The sequence below is a fragment of the Dioscorea cayenensis genome, chromosome 19 (genome assembly GCF_009730915.1).
Source record: "Dioscorea cayenensis subsp. rotundata cultivar TDr96_F1 chromosome 19, TDr96_F1_v2_PseudoChromosome.rev07_lg8_w22 25.fasta, whole genome shotgun sequence".
NCBI lineage: Eukaryota > Viridiplantae > Streptophyta > Magnoliopsida > Dioscoreales > Dioscoreaceae > Dioscorea > Dioscorea cayenensis.
In genome coordinates, this window is record NC_052489.1 from 1,720,368 (window position 1) to 1,742,353 (window position 21,986).

General features: G+C 34.0%; 5 protein-coding genes across 7 annotated transcripts; 4 read left to right on the forward strand and 1 right to left on the reverse strand.

Moving 5' to 3' along the window:
• Nucleotides 1-1,268: 1,268 nt before the first annotated feature.
• On the forward strand, nt 1,269-4,783 carry LOC120250434. The gene is made up of 8 exons (XM_039259251.1): nt 1,269-1,378; nt 1,691-2,092; nt 3,013-3,084; nt 3,309-3,373; nt 3,522-3,678; nt 3,986-4,066; nt 4,162-4,251; nt 4,340-4,783. Exons 2-8 carry the CDS (start codon nt 1,796-1,798, stop codon nt 4,463-4,465), a joined length of 888 nt encoding a protein of 295 aa, XP_039115185.1. The 5' UTR covers nt 1,269-1,378; nt 1,691-1,795; the 3' UTR covers nt 4,466-4,783.
• Nucleotides 4,784-5,621: 838 nt separating this feature from the next.
• Nucleotides 5,622-9,881, forward strand: LOC120283442 (putative pentatricopeptide repeat-containing protein At1g74580). 3 transcript variants are annotated; one of them, XM_039290130.1, is made up of 5 exons: nt 5,622-5,711; nt 5,839-5,953; nt 6,202-8,674; nt 8,777-8,925; nt 9,481-9,881. In XM_039290130.1, the coding sequence occupies exon 3, from the start codon at nt 6,286-6,288 to the stop codon at nt 8,566-8,568; it is 2,283 nt and encodes a 760-aa protein (XP_039146064.1). In that variant the 5' UTR covers nt 5,622-5,711; nt 5,839-5,953; nt 6,202-6,285; the 3' UTR covers nt 8,569-8,674; nt 8,777-8,925; nt 9,481-9,881. The 3 variants fall into 3 exon arrangements, with proteins under 3 accessions (XP_039146064.1, XP_039146063.1, XP_039146065.1); XM_039290129.1 differs by having other exon boundaries at nt 5,623-5,711; nt 5,831-5,953; XM_039290131.1 differs by having other exon boundaries at nt 5,623-5,711; nt 5,831-5,953; nt 8,777-8,917.
• Nucleotides 9,882-10,438: 557 nt separating this feature from the next.
• LOC120283336 lies at nt 10,439-14,080 on the forward strand. Its single transcript, XM_039289988.1, has 10 exons — nt 10,439-10,740; nt 10,981-11,072; nt 11,482-11,589; nt 11,719-11,801; nt 12,089-12,222; nt 12,294-12,343; nt 12,429-12,521; nt 12,926-13,017; nt 13,464-13,570; nt 13,898-14,080. The coding sequence occupies exons 1-10, from the start codon at nt 10,480-10,482 to the stop codon at nt 13,940-13,942; spliced, it is 1,065 nt and encodes a 354-aa protein (XP_039145922.1). The 5' UTR covers nt 10,439-10,479; the 3' UTR covers nt 13,943-14,080.
• Nucleotides 14,081-16,418: 2,338 nt separating this feature from the next.
• Nucleotides 16,419-18,167, forward strand: LOC120283953 (protein FEZ). Its single transcript, XM_039290774.1, has 3 exons — nt 16,419-16,791; nt 16,907-17,208; nt 17,302-18,167. Exons 1-3 carry the CDS (start codon nt 16,608-16,610, stop codon nt 17,920-17,922), a joined length of 1,107 nt encoding a protein of 368 aa, XP_039146708.1. The 5' UTR covers nt 16,419-16,607; the 3' UTR covers nt 17,923-18,167.
• Nucleotides 18,168-19,610: 1,443 nt separating this feature from the next.
• On the reverse strand, nt 19,611-21,868 carry LOC120283954 (60S ribosomal protein L34-like). The gene is made up of 4 exons (XM_039290775.1): nt 21,713-21,868; nt 21,516-21,595; nt 20,010-20,119; nt 19,611-19,926 (listed from the first exon to the last, which is right to left on the reverse strand). Exons 1-4 carry the CDS (start codon nt 21,789-21,791, stop codon nt 19,833-19,835), a joined length of 363 nt encoding a protein of 120 aa, XP_039146709.1. The 5' UTR covers nt 21,792-21,868; the 3' UTR covers nt 19,611-19,832.
• Between the last annotated feature and the right edge of the window lie 118 nt (nt 21,869-21,986).

Consider the following 21,986-nt stretch of genomic DNA (forward strand, 5'->3'; position numbering starts at 1 on the left):
GAAGAATCGTCCCATCTATGACCTAGGGGTTAGAGCTCACCCGTCAACCCTCCGTGACCCTCAGCCCGATACAACACACAAGGTGGGATCCACAACTCCACAGATCCGCCTAGTGGTGAAGGATGCCCACCACTTATATGTACACAAAGACTCCATCTCATAGCCAATGTGGGACTAAAGGAGTTCATTACATTGATGCACATTATACTATATATGTATATATGTTTAATAAAATCTGAATAAATCACTAATATTACATAACTACAACCAATTTAAATTTAAGCATATATATATATATTATTCTTTTTAAATTTTGATAATAAATATATTTCATACACCATATTTTTACTAAAGTTCTAACGAATTTAAACCTTAAATTTAAGGGCGGACGCCTATGTTATTTATGCATCAAATTTTTTTATAATATAATATATAATGCATAGTTTTATATAAATATAAAAAAATATATTATAAAATCATCCTCACATTAGAAGGATGGTAATTCTTTCATGCCTAATTTTAATATATAAAAAATTAAATATAACATAGTTATAATTAAAATTGTATACCTAGCAAAACTAATATTTAACTATATTTTTATATTATATTTTTATAGTATCATTAACTCACAGAAAAAAAAAATTGAGGATTCGACTCTCTTCTGAAATATGATAGAAGATTTAAAATGTATGTGAGGTGAGTTGTAAAAAAAACAAAAAAGTTATCATATATTCATAGTACAATGTCACTTGAGCTAATACACATTTAATAACTGTTTTAATTTGTTTATATATTTTCATAATTAACATAATATATGATACAAGTGCCCTTTATACATTCATGATATATCTTTAAGTTTAAAAAACAAATACTTAAAAAATATTTAATAAGTTAATTTTATGGTTTTTTAATAATATGTACAAGTCACTCCCAAAAGCACAAAATGCTTTATTGTTCCTATATATAAATATATATTTATAAAATAATATTTGTATAAATGCTATCAATTTTTTTTTAAAAAAAAATGCTATTTATTTAATACATTCAACAATAAGAGAAAATCAACTTAAAAATCCTATTTAAAAATTATATTTATCATCTATTCTGATGGCAAAAATAACAAAAAATAAAAATTTATTTATTTATTTCAGAGTTACATAATATAATTAAATAATAATGTTTTTTATAAATATATTTAAATAACGTTTCACGTTTCCCAAAATAGACGTTTGAAAGCGTGACGTGGAGGACAGGGAGCTCCGAGCCTGGAGACGGCGTCATCATCCCGGGTTATCAATAAAAAGGGCATTTTTCTTGGTCTTTCGAGCTTTGTATACGACCTCAACGAGGAGAAGAACCGGCGATCGAACGCTCTAAGGTATTGCTATTCGATTAATCATTCTATTTTTATTGATTTTTAGCCTTTGTAATCTGATTTTGGGAAAGAAATCCTTCAATTTGATGTAGTTTTCGTCGAGATCGACCGTGGCTAGGGCACATCTCGTCCGATTCGATCTCTTTAGGGTTTATTGAGCTTGTTTTGTTGTATTTTGTGTTGTTGAATCTGTTGTTAATGTGATATGGCGTTTTCTGGCTTTGATTCTGGCTGTTCTCTGGAATTAGGGCTTTTTTTTTTTTGGGAGGGGATATGCATGTTTACACCAAATTGTCGCCTCTTATGTGTTTGCAGGAAGGTGAATTGGGGTTTTGATTGATTGATTTGGATTGCGGTACTAAATTCCTAAGAAAGGAGCAAACTTTTTTTTTTGGTGGATTCTGGTTAAGAGATTTGGCTATGGGGGATCACCTAGTGGTGCATGTTGATAGGCTGATAACACCGCAGAGGATTGAACCGGAGCAAGTCGCTGAGGGTTTGGGCTCTTCTGGGAAGGTTATACAGAATGTGGGTTCATCTGCTCTTGCCTCTTCGCAGGTGGGTTCTAGCAGTCATAAAGGTACAGAGGAAAAGATTGTTATTGATGATGGTGATGAGAAGGAGCCGCTTATTCAGACTGTGGAGTGCCGTATTTGCCAAGAGGAGGATGACATCAAGAACTTGGAGACCCCCTGTGCTTGCAGTGGCAGTCTAAAGGTTTATTATTTATGGCATCTATTTTTAATTTTATATCAGTCATGCATATAATTACTGAATTAAGATGGTGGGCATTTCAAGTAGTCTATGGAACATCAAATGACATGGCATATGAAGGATGCAATTTTGGGTTATAAGTTTGTAACTTAGGCATGCCTACCGTGCTTACTTAGAATTCTTTTTGGGTACATCAATTGCAAAATAATTATGTAGAGTGCCTAATATTTGCTTTACACTTAAGTTGTGTTTGGAGTTGCTTTTCTAGAGTATTTTATATACAGTGTTTCAACAAACATAGATCTATATAAACAGAGCTTTAGAGATAGTTTATTTTGTTGTTTAGTTAATGTTGTAATTGAGCTTTCATATTGAGTTCTGTTGTTTGGTTTTTGAATTTAAAAGAAAGTTTTCGGGTACAAGTTTCTTAGGAAAAGACAATTGTTTTTCCTTTATACATGAGTTTCTCAAAGGTATGAAGGGTTGACTAAATGGGCTTTCTGAAGATCAAATAATGTGTCTGTAGTTGGAGTTAGTAAAATGACCATTCTGAATATAAAATACTTAAAAGGAAAGCAGCCACCCATAAATAGCTTAAAAAACTAAGGCTTACTTAGGAATGGAAAAGTGTGTTTTAGTTATTATCCAAAACCCACAAATTTGAGCTTCTTTATCTAAGTTGTTTTCAGCTTTTCTTATTTTTCCATTTAACTGTAGCCAAACTTCCAGTTCAAGTAACAGAAGAGCTTTCAATTATTAAGAAGTTATTCTACAGCTTTTGAAATAGATTTTTTCTATTTAATAATTGAGAAAACACAAAGAAAGTTAGACAGATGAAGATATACCAATTGATCAATATGCATATTTTCATTTGTGTTTTTCTTTTTTGTGGGATCTTATTCTGCTTATTACTTCTTCTGCAGTATGCCCATAGGGTTTGTGTGCAGCGCTGGTGCACTGAGAAAGGAGATATAACTTGTGAAATTTGTCATGAGGTGTGTACCAATGTTGGTTTTCTGCTACCAATTCTTCAATGCCTTTTCAATTAAAGATATATTCTAGATGAAGTTATCAGTTTGTGTGATATTTCTGATCTTAGATTCTTAATTTATGATATTTATCTTTTATTTGTATTAGAAACCAATGTGTTTATTGCAGTTTTAATAGACATATGCTCATGTCTGAGTTGCTTATATAAGGACTTTATTGTTGTTTACAGTCATACAAGCCTGGTTACACTGCACCTCCTCGACCTCAGCCAGATGAAACCACTATTGATATCAAGTAAGTTAATTCTAGATACGCAAATTGTCTCCATGGTGGGGAGACTTTTACGTCATGAAGTAGTTTTTATATTTTTTTGATGGCATAATTATACACTAGAGCTGGCAGTTTATCCAGGAAACTCACTAGTTCATTGTTGATACCACAGTGGAGGCTGGACCATCACTGGTGCTCCTTTAGATTTACATGACCCACGGATCCTTGCAATGGCAGCTGCACAACGACACTTTCTTGAAGCTGAGTATGATGAGTATGCTGCTACCAATGCCAGCGGTGCTGCCTTCTGCCGTTCTGCTGTTCTAATTGTAAGTTCTTATAAAATGCTCTAGAATGACAAAATGTTATCAGAAACTGCTGCCTTTAAATGATTTTGGACTTAGATTTTGAGGACATCCAGATTGAAAGTCCATGCAAGCTAATTGCTAAGTTTTCCTTTAAACTGTTTGAGCTCTAGCCTCTAGAGCGCTCTCCATTCTATTGTGTTTTATCATCAGTTTAAAGTGCAAATTGCTAATTTAAGAAAGGAGCTCTTGGATATATGATACCAGTGCATTGCATCACAGATATCATTTGTGCCTTATATTAACTAATCTGTATTTCCATTTGCTGCAGTTGATGGCTCTTCTGCTGTTGAGGCATGCATTGTCCATCACTAATGGGGATGAAGACGATGATGCATCCACCTACTTCTCTGTAAGTTAACAAAAATTTTCAAAGCACACATCTTTATTCTGCATCTGTATTCAACTTCACTCCCTTATCATCCAAATATATTTGATGTTCAACAGTTGTTCCTGCTTCGAGCTGCTGGATTTCTTCTGCCATGTTATATAATGGCCTGGGCCATTAGCATCTTGCAGCAAAGAAGGCAAAGACAGGTTAATTCAATGTCTCCTTTTTGCACAATTACATTTCAAGACCTTCATTATTTCCCATTGACATTGTGGTTCCAATTCCATCAAACAGGAAGCAGCAGCTTTGGCGGCAAGAGAGGTGGCATACATACTCCAGTCAGGTCAAGGAAGGGGCCTACAGTTTGCCATAGCACCCGAGTCACCGGCAACACCCCAGCAGGAGCCTAATCAACAATAACTGCACGCCTTCTCTCCTGTACATTTTTCATATGACATACTCCGGTTTCGCCTCCTGTAATTTCATTGTAGTGTTGAGATGTTAAGAAGAAGAAAACAGGCGTTGTCGTCTGGTCATTTGCGCGCACTTGTATTACTGTTGTTATCTTGTTGAACAACCTGGAGATTTGCTGGCTTCTCTGACATTTAAAGGGGGCTTTATACTTGTCTTCGTGTATGGCTTCTCATAGCCTAATGCTGTTATGTGCGTGTATAATAATCTTCTTATATTAGTTGTGTTGTATCTTTAAAATAATAAGAAAGAGGCATGTTATATTCATCATCTCTTCCATGAAAAATTACACTCTGGATAGGCATAGGTCAATGTTCGGGTATTTATGCTTGCATTTTTCTTTAAATTAATTTTAAAAACGATCAAAAGTTAGAGTTGTGAATAAACAACTGTTTCCAGGGCCGGTAGTAGGGCCCAGCAAGTCGTACACACACACACACACATATATATATATATATATATATAATTTTTTAAAATTATATTTAAAATTTTTATTTAGTAGGTTTTTTAAACTATGCAATTTAATTTATAATAATATCACCATCCGAATTTTTTAAAGCATTACAATTCATTTTTTTAAAATAAATTTATGTTTAAAAATTTTATTTACTTTTATATTTAGCTTTTTTTTTTCTCTAAACTGTAAAACTTAATTTATGATAATATTTATATATAATTTGATCTTATAATAAGACCCCGTAATTTTCTAGGCCTCACATTTCATTTTAAAATTACATTTAAACTTTTTATTTATTATTATCATCTTATCCACATAATCATAATTTTAAAATTTTTAATTATTTTTAAAATTATAAAATTTGTCTTATCTAATTAAGTTATGATAAATTTTTTATTCAATAAAAATAATTTAAAAACATTTATCATGACTTCCATTAGCATCTCATCTTCCCAAAGACTAATATAATATATATTCAAAATAAAGCTAATAATCGCTTCTTGGATATCCGCACGTTCATTTTCCTCGAGATACGACTCATTTAGATAATCCCACCGTTCATCTCTGTCCCTTCGTTTGCCTCGCGATATGAACTCCCGTTAAACAAGCTATTTCATATTTCTCAGAGAAGTCTCGGCGAGGCAAGTGCCGCCAGTTCCTGCTCGTTTCCCTGCCTTCTTTTACCATCTGTGCTTCTCCGGCCGTCGAGAGATCGTCACCGGGGTTCCGCTGATGTAGGTGAGCTTCCTATAAGCCCAGATGGCTCTCTCTTTTCATCTCTGAGAAGCCTGCTTCCATTGATCATTCACTTTTTGCTGTTTTCCCGTGTGTGAGCTTTCGAATTGTCTCATTTTTAGTTTTGCAGATTGTTTCTACGGTTCGAATTTGGTGGTGTTATTCGTTGCGAAGTTGGCGTCTTTCCCTGATTTTCCCATCAAAGACTCGATTTTTATCATTCATTTGTGAAGGAACTGGAAAAGGTATTGCTTTTTTCTTGTTGTGAAGTAGTTGATGCTAAAGATTTTGCGACTTAGTAATGGAAGTCTTGGTTTTTGGGAAAGCGACACATTTTGAGCTTTCTTTTTGCAGAACATAGAGGCTTGTGTGAAATTGTCACTTGTTTGATTTGATACTTCCTTTGCTGTTCATATAGACTCATTTGTTTCATATTGAAGTGATGGGCTTTTTGAGTGGCTTTAAAGTAATGAAATTTGATTTATGTGTGCAGAGGAGAAGGATCTTTGCTAACGAAAGGTAGTTTTCCTTGGATGGAGTTTGGGTTGAGTAAATTTTTTAGTTATATAGCATTACAATGAGTCGCACATTGCTTCCTAAACATGTAGCAAGTGTCATAAAATACCAGAAGGATCCTCTTAGGGCTCTTGACATGTTCAATTCAACAGCCAAAGAAGATGGATATAAACATACACTCTTCACTTATAAGTGTATGGTGGAAAAGCTAGGGATTCATGGGGAATTTGAGGCCATGGAAAATGTTCTATCTGATATGAGAGTGAATATTGACAATAGTTTACTTGAAGGAGTATACATTGATGTAATGAGAAGCTATGGAAAGAAAGGGAGGATCCAAAAAGCTGTGGATACATTTGAGAGAATGGATTTTTTTGGTTGTGAGCCTTCTACGATGTCTTATAATACTATCATGAACATTTTGGTTGAATACAGATACTTTGATCAAGCCCACAAAGTGTACTTGAGAATGCTGGACAAGGGCCATGTTCCTGATGTCTACACCTATACTATTAGAATAAAATCCTTTTGTAGAACAAGGAGATCGCATGCAGCACTGAGACTTCTTAGAAACATGCCTGAGAGAGGGTGTGATCTTAATCCTGTTGCATATTGCACAGTGATCTCTGGTTTATATGAGGAAGATCATCGAGCTGAGGCTTGTAGTTTGTTTGATGAAATGCTTGTAAAGGAAATCTGTCCTGATATCGTTACCTTTAATAAGGTTGTGCATGTGCTTTGCCAGAAAGGAGATGTCCTAGAGAGTAGCAGGCTTATCGTGAAGGTTTTGAAGAGGGGCACAGTTATGAACCTATTCACATACAATATATTAATCCAGGGGCTTTGCAAGGAAAGCAAGTTGACTGAGGCTGTTGCTTTAATGGACCATATGGACAATGGTTTGGCTCCTGATGTGGTTACTTATAATACGCTTATTTGTGGCTTGTGCAAGAATTCAAAGGTTGTTGAAGCTGAAAAATATCTGCGTAAAATGTCAAATGAAGGCTGTTCTCCTGATGATTTCACCTACAATACTATCATCGATGGGTATTGCAAAAGTGGTTTGGTGCAGAATGCGTGTAAGCTTTTGAAGGATGCAGTGTTCAAGGGTTTTGTGCCTAACCATGTAACATACTGTTCACTTATTAACGGTTTATGTGAGGAAGGTGACATTGAAAGAGCCGTAGAGATTTTTAATGAGGCTATAGGCAGAGGGGTAAAGCCTGATCTTATTCTCTATAACTCACTGATCAAGGGTCTATGCCGACTAGGCCTGATTTTGCAAGCGCTAGATTTAATGAATGAGATGCTCGAAGCTGGATGCTGTCCAGATATTTGTACATATAACATTATCATAAATGGGTTGTGCAAGATGGGGAAAGTTTCAGTTGCCAATAATGTCATGAATGCTGCAATAGCAAAAGGCTACCTTCCTGATGTTTTTACTTTCAACACACTAATTGATGGCTACTGCAAGCAACTGAAGCTGGAGACTGCATTGCTAGTGGTTGACAGAATGTGGACTCATGGTGTTACTCCGAATGCAATCACTTACAACTCTGTGTTAAATGGTCTGTGTAAGGCTGGCAAGACCAACGATGTCCTGGAGACATTTAGAGAAATGCATTCAAAGGGGTGTGTACCTAATGTTATTACCTATAACATAGTGATTGAGAGTTTGTGCAAGGTTCACAAAGTTAAGGAGGCTTCTGATTTGCTTGTGAAGATGATAAATGAAGGCTTAAGTCCTGATATAGTTAGTTTCAGCACATTGATTTATGGATTTTGTAGGAATAGTGACATTGACGGTGCTTATGAACTATTTAGAAAGATGGAAAAGGATAAGTTCTTTGCTACAACTGATACATACAATATAATGATCCGTGCATTTTCTGACAATTTGAATATGCAAATGGCAGAGGAATTGTTTCTTGAGATGTCCAGCAAGAACTGCTCTCCAAATGTTTATACTTACCAGGTCTTGATCAAGGGATTTTGTAAGACTGCAAATACTGATTGTGCATATGAATTTCTTATGGACATGATTAACAAGGGCTTAATTCCTTCAATGACAACATTTGGACGTGTTATAAATCGCTTATGTGTAGCCGATAGGGTTGATGAAGCAGTTGGTATTATTCAAGTAATGGTGAACAACAACGTAGTGCCTGAGGTAGTGCATACCATTTTAAGCGCTGATAAGAGGGCAATAGCTGCACCCAAAATCCTTGTAGAGGAGTTGATGAAGAAGAGCCATATAACCTATCGTGCCTATGAACTTTTGTACGATGGAATCAGGGATAAAAAAATGTTGAGAAAACGGCGTCACATGAGATGTTCCTGAGCTCATGATGTACAAGAATCTGAGACATAATTGAAAGCCTGAAGAGCAACCTTCTCTCCATTTTTTGAGATCTTCATATTCTTTTCCCTAGAGAAGTCAATCCTAGGTGGGCACCAACACTCGACAAGTCAAACCTAATCTCTCGTAGGTTTAATAATTTAGATTAATATGGACTAAATTGTTGATTTATTTTTTACTCATATTGTAGGTACAATTGTTGATTTGTTCAGATAAAATCAAATGTCAAATTGGTGTATATCTTTGACATCTCACCGAAGTGCAGATCCAACACCAGTATGCAACTACTTGGCTGTTTCTCATTATTGGTTTTGGGTTCATGCTATCAAGTGTGAGTAGGTAAACATCGCATACCTGCTGTGGAATTCAATCTGGAACTAGTTTAGTTAGATTCTGGATGATACAAAATATCGTACTATGCATTGATGTTTTTTGTAGTAAATTTTACAATCACAACTTTCTTCTTTGATCTTGATTCGCTTGATTTATTCATTAGTTTGTCGTTTCATCTCTGCCATTTATACATGCTTCTAGGATTAGAAATTCATTTCTTTTTCTTTGTTTTTTTTTTTCTCTATAGAGATAATAGAGTTTTAGATATGAGTTCACTGGTCTGCTTTAGAGGGGAAAAATGAAGCTTCGATGACAAATTAAATTAAGATCTAGAATGCAGGTGAAACCATAGCTTTTGCTTTGATCACCGGTGACTGAGTCAAGTCATGAACTCTTATATTTTCTTTCGAAAAGCTTGCATCACATTGTCATCTCAATTTCTTCTGAAGCTCTTGAGAGTCTGGAATATTTAGCTACCAGAATACATTTCTTCTGTTTTCTTCAGAGTCTAGAAGATTTTTCATCTTTATAGTATTAATTTGTTTTCTGAAATGTGTGTAGTTCAAACCAAAACACCAAGTGGAAGTAGTACTATTGCAAATAAGTTGGAGATGCATGCACCATTTTTTCGATAAGACATACATGGGATATTCTCCTGATCCATCAACTTTCGACGTTTAGATCACGTCGATCCTCAAGAAAAGAAATAAGCAAAGTTCTGGCATTTATACTCAAAGGAGTTCAGATTCTGCAGGGAGTGACATTCTTCTAATCCAATAGAAGTGAATGAAGTCTCAGAAATCTTGTTCTCTACTTTAATTATTATTATTATTATTATTAATTTTTCTTTTTCTTGTTCTTATGAACTCTCCATGCGGAGGACGGAGCGTATCTGTATCTCATGCGTCTGTGAATTGTTCATTTTTTGGAAATTCACCAAAATGAAAAGTTAAATTGCTTCAGAACGAATTTCTTTTTCGACATGTAGTTAACAGTATTAAAATGACAGGTTGATCAATTTGGATGGATTGGAAAATAAGAGTACTGTTTCAATCAAAGATTTAACGGTTTCAAATTCATCGTACCAAATCAAGATTCATCATATTTTTTATTGTTCACAAAAAACATTGTTCCTAAAGCACTTGCATTGTTTATCACATTTGCACTGTTTTTAAATATTACTGTTATCTAATGAATGCAGTTATTTATTAAATGAATGGCGATCACAGAACATTAGTAGATTTGATTATCAATGAAGGCGTATATAAAAATAGTTTTTATAAAAATAGTTTTCAAATATTTCAAGCATATTCACAACTGGAACTCTCAGACAGGGAGTTATCTAAGGTTCATGAAGGTATATACATACCAGAAAAAAAAAAGCCTTCATTATTCTCAGGAATAAGAATTTTTGGATTCATTAATGCCTCGAGATTGGAACTCCATTCGGAAAGTTATCCGTTCATTGGCCTCGAGATATGTGAACACAGTTGACACATACTTGTCTCCGATCCTTATCTCTATGTTCGTTGGTGCTCCTTCGGCTGCTGAAGTACCAGAATGGCGCCATTTCTCCTACTCCATCGTTGGTCTTCCATCACTTCATCTCCCTTGTTTACCAATGTTTTCCCCAAGCTCTCGCCTTTGAGAGCCAATGGCTTCCTCTTGCCTAAAGATGGAGTCTTTCCTGTTCGTCTCTTTGCTTTTCCCAATTCCAATCGAAGCTCAATTCAGAGGATTTTGGATGGTAGAAGGATTGGAACCCCTTTCATCTGTTTCCATGATGCGAGAGAGAACTCTCAACCCAGTTCGCCTCAAAAGGTCCTGTTTTGTTCTTCCTTTTCTTTTCTTTTCTTGTGGATGGTGGATTTGTATTCTGTTTTTTTTCATCTGTTAACTGTTAATGTTTCTGGGATTTACTGATTGTGCTGCATGAGTTTGTTTAAGCTACAGATGTAATTTGGACTGTTTTAAATCAAATTTCAATTGATAAACCTTTGTTACGGATTGATGAAAAGTTATAATTTTTCATTACATAAAAGTGTTTTGTATTTGTTGCAGGGGTCAGCAGTAGATTGGCCCATCCTGGAAAGGTGGGATGTACCTTGGCAGTGGCAGACCATAATGCTCACTATGTTTGCTTGTGGATTAAGGTACTGTTTTTGGTTTAAGGAACCCAAAAGACTGGCAGATTAACTAGGCCATTAGAGCATGTTAAATGATTTCAGTAATGGTGTCTAAGTCTTATTTCCTCATTTTTTACTCTTATTTGGCCTGAATCTTGTGTTGATTGTTGAGATTACTGTAATTTGGTGGCATATTAATAGTTTTAATCAGTAAGACTAAGCCATTTGTCACCAAGAGTGAACTCCAGTTTACATTGTGTTCCTTAATATGTTAGTAGCTTATCAAAGTTCCTTTGACTAACAAGTTTGTTTTAAAAGACTTTTGGCAGTTCTTCAGGCCATTATATTAGGACATGTCTTTGATCTTTATCTATCGTTTCCTTCTTCTTTCTGTAAAATGCATCTGTTGCAATGAAACTAAAGTTTCTTCAGACAGCATTGCGCTGACAGAGTTGGTGGAAGCATCAGCTTTGCCGTATGTAGGAATTCAGGTTGCGGAATTAAGTTTGGATGAGAAGGCAGAAGTGCTTTTTGCAGGCCAATTGTAAGGACTATTCTCTTTGGTGTTCATATTAAACCAAAACCTGTTCATGATTATTTTGTTTCTTTGGATTAAGTTGAATGAAGTTCTGGACATCAGTTAACACTTGTGTTGTTTCTGTTGTTTGTGCAGCACTGTGACAGCAGTTGTACTAGGAGTTATCTATGGTATCACAAATACCTTTCAACCCCTTCCCACTGATATTTTCCGTTATGGTGAGTGTTATGTATCAACGTGACTATGCATCAAGCAACCATCCCTTTCTCCGGAGAATATTTTCTTTATCTATGGCCAAAATGAGCAAAATTGCAATTTTTCAATGTGAAAAGTATATATAGCATATTTCTCTTAACTCTGCCTAAGGTAGTGATAGTGTTGTTCAACCACAAGCCCTTTCATTTATGCTTCTTTTGGTTTAAGGACCCGATATTTTCATGAAGTGTAATTGATCCCAATCATTCAGTTGTTTTAAACTATACTGCCTGTGAATGATTAATTTCAGATCTGAAGGAACCATTCAATCTGCGAAATGGTTGGCTTCTTTGGGCAGGAATTGGTTTATCAGGTGCAGTAATTGCTGTAGCACTTACAGGCTTTGCCTTGTCATTCTTTAAGGGTGGAAATCCTGAGAGAGAGGTAGTTACACCCCCCTGCAAGTTAATCTACTGTTTTTGCTGGTTACTAAAATCTTGGTTAATACTATGTAGACAGATGCACTTGTCCGTCTGCTGCCTTTAATTGGCTCTTCAAATATCAGGTAACGTTGCATTTCTGGATTTTGTATACATGATGAATATTTATGGAAGATTTTGAATTATTTTCTTTTTTTTATATTTCCGTAGGACTGCTTGTCTCCTTGGCATTACAGGTGTTTTGGCTCCACTGCTTGAGGAGACCGTGTTTCGAGGCTTTCTTATGGTGTCCATGACCAAGTGGTAATCTTTTGTCTTTGAAGTATGCATTCATGGATTTATCCTTGTGGCATAAAAATCAAGTCTTTGAAAATTGTTATCCCAAAACTTTTTATTTAGCAGCTTATTATTTGTGCTTCACCTCATTTAACTTGTTTCTGATAAATCAATCTATTTTTAAGTTACACAAGCATAAAAAGCACATAGAAACAGATTAAATTAAAGTTCAAAGATCCAAAGAGTTGATTATTCAGAGCATTCTGTCATTGTTGTGGGATCTTGAATACAACTCGCCTAACTAAAGATTACATCACAGTTGTGCAAAATGATATATTAATTGAAAGTATTGCTGACTATTGAATGAAGATATTTTCTGAACATATTAGTATATCCTTGAGGATGCCCTACTGATATTCCTTCTTTTGCAGGTTGCCGACACCAGTTTGTGTAGTTATAACTGCTGCTTTATTTGCTCTGGCTCATCTTACTCCTGGAGAATTCCCCCAACTTTTTGTTTTAGGTAATATATTATATTGACAGTTACTTATGACCTTAGAGGAATTTTTCAGCTATGGTGTTGAAATTTAAAACTCTAACAGATGAAGCTGATGGAATTAGTGCTTATAAATAGTTTACATCCATCCTGCATTTGTGATTGTAGGCAACTTTTTCTTCTCATGGAAAACCTTGTAAATCTAGTGATGAGAAACAGAAAAGAGAGAGTATCACATTGACGTTAGAAGGCCAGCATGATGGAATACTGCAATGAAAATGAAATATTGTTTATTATTTGGACTTTATGTCATAATTACCCACTAGAGCCGGTATTATTGATGGAACACACAAGTCTGATGTTTACTTATCACTTTAGCATCTCGAATAATACTCAAGTTCATGTCATTGGATGCATCACATTCTTTAGTTATTATTAACATTTGATTGTTGCAAATGACATCCCTCAAACAGGAACCGCTTTGGGATTTTCATATGCTCAAACTCGTAATCTGCTTACACCAATCACAATACATTCATTTTGGAATTCGGGAGTCATCTTGTTGCTCACATTTCTTCAGGTACTCCATCAATTCCCGGCACTGGACTTTTGAAGTAGTAATTTTATTTTCCATTTTAACTGATGTATCCATCAAGAAAGGTCCAAACTATCAAGTCGGTATTTTGCTGCAAAACAAGCATTAGGTTCAAATGATCTTTAGGTGAATAAAATTGCACCTTGATGTCATATGCACAAGAAAACCAAATGGAAAATCATGAAAATGTAAAAGAAGAAAATCATTGATATGCTTTTCATTTGAACATTCAATAAAACACAAGAAATTAGTTCATTCAACAAAACATCATTATTTTCTATTAATGCAAGTTCCGGTTGCTATTGTTTCCAGGTCCAAGGATACGATATTCGGGAGTTGCTGCAGGCATCATCCTGATCATACAGCAGTAAAATGTGTTATCCTGCATTTTTGAGGAACTGCAAGAAATCAATTATGCACAAGGAAGCTGCCTGGCTGGCTCACTAAACTTCAGCCAACAATGTTTATAAAACAACTTGGTGTTTAAAAAAAAAATCATGATCTTTTTGTCTTTGTTGTAAAAACTATTGAGAAATAAAACAAAGGATTGAAAATGATATTGGTGATAAACACAACCTCTGATGAGATTAATTGAGTGATGTGTTGATTGTGAAATCCTATTCCAAAATTAAATAAAAGGAAACCTTTCCTCCAAGATGTTTGCTTTTATATGATTTTTGAAAGTTGACAGCATTGTTTGTCTGAAATCTGAATGAATGGAAAACCAGTTCCCACTTGTTTCCCATCAGTAAAATAAATAATAATAATAAAAAAAAATAAAATTGAAGGGAAAACAAGCAACATTAATTGCCGTATAAGTCCATAAGTTCTTAATTAAGCTTTAAATCTTGTTTAATTACCTTTCATTGATTAATTAATAAGATAAAAGACTTGATTATTAGCTTGTAACAGAAGAGATTAAGACAGATATCTACACATTAATAAACAATGGTTATTGTCATTTGTCACACAAAAATATAGTGTATAAACTCATGTGAAAATTTGTACGTTTTGGTTTGAATTAAAAGCACTCATTAATGGAAAGATTACGGTTAGACCTAACTAATGATAAATTAATCAAGTAGGGTTGAAAATGAAGGTGGTGTTACATTGGAAACATGGATGATTTTTGAGGAGTGTTATGTTAGGTGTTCACATATCAAGAGTGGGAAATGAAGATATATATATATATATATATATAAAAAAGAAACTTAGGTTTGAAGGGTTTGACCCAAAGTTCTAACTTGGTTGAGACGCTTGGGTGGTGAGCCCTAGGGCTGAAGGAACAGACAAGAAGGGTTCAAACCGAGGGCAAAACTTTGGGAAACAAAAACCCCAAGTGGAATTAGGGTTAGGGTTTTAGGGTCCCCAAGCAGTGTGGTTTGACCCTAAACCCTAATGCCATTAATAAGAACTTTCTACATGTGTTCCTTGTTTTGAAGACATGGTTAGCAAACTTTTGCCACTTCATGGGACTTGTGACTTTTTCTATACTTCTTTCCCGCACGGCTGAAATTGTTTTTTTTTGTTTTTTTTTTTTAAGTCCAATTAATTAGCTATTATTAATGTCCAAAGACTCCAAACTCTTGTGTCCGTTTGTTTTTTTTTCTGTGTTTTGCTTGTCTCATTTTTGTATATTTGTAAGTATAAATTTTTTTATTCAATAATGTTACGGTTTATTTATTAAAATAAATAAATAAATATAAATACGTTAAAATGTCTTTTGATATTCGTTATATGTATATATATATATCCCTTAACATTTAACATCTCATATATATAACTGTATCTGTATAGGTTATATCTTTACTATTTTGCAAGATTTTTTATTTTTTAAGTTTTAGTTATATTTATTTATGAAATATATTTATATTTAAAAATATGTTATTTACTGTAATAATACATGGTAGCAAGAATCTGAAAATGAGAAATTTTATCAATATTTTTTTATTGTATTTTCTTTACATGGTCTAGTGATCAACCACTCTACTAAACATTTCTTAATTAATGATCAAACTAAGCATACTCTTTTTTAAGGAAGAAGAACATGAGATTATATTAAGAAAGCAAGGCATTCTTGAATTTGTTTATTCATTGAATCATTATATATCAGACATAAGTCCAAATCTTTTGCAAGTTAACATCACTTCTAAATAAATAAACTTACATAAATATATCTTGCAGTGAAAGTGAAATTAATAGTCACTATTTGTTCATATTGGATGACATATTTAATTTATAGAATTATTTATTATGCATATAATATATATACATATATATATTATAGAGAATCTCTAAATGGTCCCAAAACATACACTGACAAGCAGTGGGCAATTATATATCTGAATAGAAGAGGGAATATAAGGAAATAATAAGGTATTTTTGGATCCTGAGATACTAAAAGGGATATCAGAAGAATTAGAATGGTATATATATCTTGGGATTGAAATATTAAATGCTAACACTTACTTAAATATAAATAATTAATATATATATATAATAATCTTTTTTATATTGTTTTGGGGAGGTGTTCACTTGGCATGCATAAAATATTCATGAGCTTCTTCCTAGAAATTAACAAGACCTTGTATTTGTATTGGTTTTCATGCATGCTTAATAAGTCTGAACTCTTAATTATGGAACAATATTATTATATTTAGTGTGAATGAATAAGATTTAGAATCCAAATGTAATGCTTTTGAAATCCTTCTATTTGGATTCAATCAGTGTTTTATTGTGATAAACTATTTTGTCTTAGCTTTCATACTACTTCTCCTTCAAGCTTATAAAGACATTGCTTAAGCTTCATCTTTTAGAACATAGAGATCTTCACTCATTTCCCGCAATATTAGCCGGAGATTTTTGAAGAAATTAAACTAGCAAAGAGATCATATTTCATTGAATTTAATGCATATATAGAAGCTCTCATCTTCTTTACTCTCTAGTTCATGTTCTTGTTTTCCATTCTTTGTTATCTATATATATATATATATATATTTTAGAGCTTCATATAAGATCATAGATGATGGAAGAGAGGAGTGAGATGGATAAGGTTGATGAAGTGATGCTACCAGGGTTTAGGTTTCATCCAACAGATGAAGAGCTTGTAGGGTTTTATCTCAAGAGAAAGATTCAACAAAAACCTCTCTCCATTGAGCTTATCAGGCAGCTTGACATCTACAAATATGATCCATGGGATCTTCCAAGTAATCATCATCAATCTTCTAAAACAGTTTCTTTTTCATTATCATGATCTCAAGTTAATTTATAATATTATGAATGATCATTAATTTTTTGTGTTAATAATAATAATGTGAGAAGAGATGGCGACGACCGGCGAAAAAGAATGGTATTTTTACTGTCCAAGAGATCGAAAATACAGAAATAGCGCAAGACCGAACCGAGTCACCGGAGCTGGATTTTGGAAAGCCACAGGCACAGACAGACCTATTTATTCATCTGAAGGAACCAAATGCATTGGCCTTAAAAAATCTCTTGTTTTCTACAAAGGTAGAGCTGCCAAAGGTATCAAAACTGATTGGATGATGCATGAGTTTCGCCTTCCTTCGCTCTCCGATTCCTCTCTTCCGAAGAGACCTCTCGACAAAAACATCCCTCCAAATGTAACTAAACATCCATATCGAAAAAATTTTCGACATACATATTCATATATATATATATATATGTTATTCATAGGTTTTATCTAAATTTTTCAGGATTCATGGGCAATATGTAGGATATTCAAGAAAACAAACACAATGGCCCAAAGAGCATTATCACACTCATGGGTATCACAATCACAAGAGAGCAGTATTACAACAGCTTCAGATTTATACTCAGTTGCAGCACTTCAACATCCTAATGCATTTGATCAAAATGGGGGTTTTCAGCAGCAAAACAGTATTAACTCATTGGATGTGACCAGCTTCACAGCCATCAATCTTTTGGCTCCACTCTCTAGTAATATTTCTACTGCTTCTGCTGCAACTGAAGTTATACCTTCCAATCTTATATTTTCACCTTCTGAGCTTTCACTGCCATTACCATCCATGCTCATGAGTTTGCCACCTTCAAGCATAGACTTTGGACAACAAGCACAGGTTGATTTGGCTGTTGAGATGAGTGGGAATATAATTAATCAGAGTAATGGAGAAGATGATTTGGGCATGAGAAAGAGTTCAAACTTGCAGTGGTTTCCCTTCAGTTTGGCACCAGGTCTTTGTGAAGATGAGTGGAAGCAAGTTCAGTTGCCATGGGAGTCTAGTACTACTGCTGCTTCTACTACATGTCCTAGTGAACTCTCCACAAATTACTCTACAAACAAATGTTATACTTGATGGCATGTGATGATGATGCTGATGATGATGATGATGATAATGATGATGGGTCTAATTAGTTTTAGCATGCATATATACTGAGCTTAGTGTTGCTGTTGGCTTGCATGCATGCATGGAGAGTGTTTAATTAGGGTTTATTTGTTGTATTCAAGGGATGTATATGTTTGATAAGTCTTTTGAGTTTTTTTTGTGTCCATGTAATGGTTGCTAGCTGGCTGCTTGTTAACAGTAAAGCTAACAGAATGAGAAGACATGTTTGCTAGATTAATTTGTTTGGTTTTTTTGAGTCCATATATATATATATATTTTAATAATTGATGGACATAGTTTTGTTCTTATTTAGTTTATCATAAAGATTAACAAAAGCCTAAAGCCTCGGTGGCTAATGAATACGAGTAATAGGACATATATACACATTTCTCTCACTCTTTTAAAAATGGAATGTATCCATGATGAACAAGATGACTCCATTTAATTGTTAAATAATTGTAATATTTACAGATTAAAATATAAAAAAAAAACAATTAATGTTATTCAATGATGCAACATTACATAATTTTAGTAAAACATATATAACAAAGAGGTAGAATGTTAATTAAATTACAGAGTTAAGTGAGAGTTGTCTAATTTTGAGTAAGGATTATCATATTTAATATTTGCAGATGTCAAATTAGCACTTAGACGTCGTTTACTTTCTTTGACATCTTATGGATTAAATCTCAAACAAACATTGGTATATGATCGCCAATAGTGGAAGGGTTTGATGAAAAGCATTCTAGTTTATTATTTGGTAGACATAAAAAAATAATAATAATAATAATTTGAATATTATATATATATATATATATATGTGGCGTGTTGGAGGGGGTCAAATATGAGGGTGTATGACTTGGGAGGAGTGGAAATTAGAAATTTTCAACGGTGAAAATGTGATTGGAACATTGTATGTAAAAGTATGAAACATGAGACTGGTTAGGGGATTTTAAATCTCAAAAGACTTGACCTTTGAATAGAGCATCTACAAACAACCTTGAATAATGTATAAATGCAGGGTTGTTATTGCTTTTACAAGATGGGTGGCCAATAGAATATTAGCCTCTTTTATTTGATTTTTTTCTTTAAATTTTTTTTTTTTTTCAAAAACTTCTTTCTTTTTTTTTAATTGCATGTAATTCATAAAACATTAAATTAAAAATTTGTAAAAAGATGTTGAATATTTCTAATATAACCAACTAATTTAATTTTAAAACAACAAAAAACTAACAATGTCCGTCTCAATACTTATCCCGTTGCTAGGCTTCCTTGTTTCTCTTCTTGGAGAAAATCCTACAATGATCTCACTTGAAGAAAAAGTAATAATAACAATATTTCATGAAAAGAATATAATACCAATCTTTTACACTTGTATTTTAAAAAAAAAATTTAACGAATTATGTGCAATTAAAACAACCCGAATACCTTTTTTTTTTTTTGTAAAACCAAATGATTTCATTAAGACCTATTAAAAACCATTAATTTTCCTTCACTTATAGTAGTGATGACTCTGCATTTATGATGATCAATCAATCTAGTAAATCATAAAACTGTCTTCGCTATAAATGCAGGTGAACATTTTCAAAAACCATTTACCCAAACAAAAATCTAAGCAAAACAGACTAACAACCAAATTAGACAAAAAGGCAATCAAATCATTTAAACAAAACATTAAATGGAACAGAGGTAGAAAGAGTATACCAGATTGCCATCAAGGGCAAGTTCACACAAACTTGAGAAAAATAAATGATTAACCCAACAACTATTTCAACATTTGTCCCTGCAAACACCCACATTCAACATCATCATGAAAGTCAAAAATTTCTCCTGAGTAAACAAAAACTCAAAAGCATTTTGCTTTGCTTCCTCCCACAAGCTTAGCTCTTAGACGCCAGCTTTTCCTTGGCCTTTTGGATCTTCAAAACCTTCTTCACAATCTTCTGCTCCTCAACCAAAAAGGCACGGATGATCCTAGAGAGGATGATCTTATGTGAGACTAGAATGCAAGTTATGAAATCAACCGAAGTTAATGGGTTCGGGAAATGAATGCTCACCTTTCCCTCACAGCACCTCCAGATAAAACACCACCATAGGCACGATTCACGGTCCTCTGACTTCTTGACAATCTAGATCTCTTGTACTCAGCAGGCCTCAAGTGAGGAATCTGAAAGAACAGGTATTTCATTAACTCTAGATATTCCAGACAAAGGAAACACCCAAAAACAGAACACATGTAATAAGTATACCAGTTAGAAAGATGCCACATGGTATGCATGTATAACAATAAACCCACAACCTCACAAGTTACAACCACAAACTAAGAATAAAAGAGAATTGGCCTCAATTTCTAAATAAAAAAAAAGAAGCATCTAAAACATATCAAAAGAACCAGATCATAACTCTGAGAGGTGTTGTTTTGTCAAGCATTAATAGTCAATAGATGATTTTTTTCCTAATTATTTACACCATTCTACAAAACATCAAATTTTTTTTTCTATTAACTACGCATTTTTCCAAATTTTGATCAAAACAAAATGATCATCAAAAAGTATAAGGGTGGGGCGGACACTGCAGACTACCCGTACGAACTTCCCATACAACAAGTAGATGAAACAACATTTTCTACATATTGCATCTTTCCTATGTCATTCTAACATGACAAGCTCCTGGGATGCATGCCATTCGTATTTTATTATTCAAAGTTGCTAGCAACTTTACAACAAAATAACCATAAAGATTCAAAACATACATTCACACAAAACTACAAAATGAAAATGCGCAACCTAAACAAATAGACAGTATAAATATGGACGGTGCATATATGATAAAGGCTGATGAATGACCTCTACTCGAAAAAGAAATCAAATTTCTCAACCCGATGTACTCACAAAGCATTCACCAATATTCAATAATATCACTGATTCGAAACTATAAAATCATTAAATCAGAAATGTAAATAAATAAATAAATAAATAAACCGGAAAACCTCAATAGATACACAGTAGAAAATGAAAATACATGACCAAGTATCTTGAATGAACATTACTCTAAAAGTTCTTTCCAAAATTCCAACAAATAATCAACCAGCGATTTAAGTATAAACCCATCAACTAAGGTCCTGTTTCCAAATTGCCAATAGAATGTCATGAAACAAAAAAGTTTAAAACATGGACTGAGAATCCAAACTCTTCCCCGGGTCAACACTTGCATTAACAAGGTGTATATCAAGTTTCAAATACTCAAATTTCTCATTTGCAATGTAGTATCAGATTAAAAAAAAAAAACCCTCCGCTAATGAACAATTAGCACATCAATTAAACGTAGAATTCCCATAGATCAATAAAATGCATCCACATTTGCTAGATCAATGTAAAAAAAAAAATATTCTGCAAATTATAAATCATAAAAAATCCTAATTTGTTGACACTCCTCCATCATTCCGCATCTAAATTCTGAAATCCTAACTATAAATTCTTGATAAATACTAAACCCTGAACAATGCATCCATAAACCATCAAACAAAGATTAAATGATCAAATTAGGGCATCGAGATCACGCACCCCTTGGATCCGCTTGCCGGTGACGGGGCACTTGGGTCCACTCGCCCTCTTCTTGGTCGATTGGTAAACCAACTTCCCGCCTGCAAATCGAAAAATTTAGGCACAAAATGAACACAAAACCAAGGAAAACCCTAGGGTTTAAGAAAACCTCCAGATCGATCGGATCAAAAAGAAGAAGAGAGAGAGAGGAATGGTACCAGGGGTCTTCACAACACGGTGCTGATTGGATTTCGTGGCATAACTATGCCTCTTCCGATACGTCAATCGCTGAACCATCTTCTCTTCTCCGCCTCCGATCGAGGTACCAAAAACCCTAACCCTAAATCGAGAGAAGAAGCCTCGTTTCACGATAAGAGGTATTTATACAGTCAGGCTCATGCGAACCCTTAATCGGACGGTTCTCATCCATCTGATCTTACGGACGGTTGTGATCAGTTTAAGTGATCTTTGTTGTTCAAATCAAGTTACTGA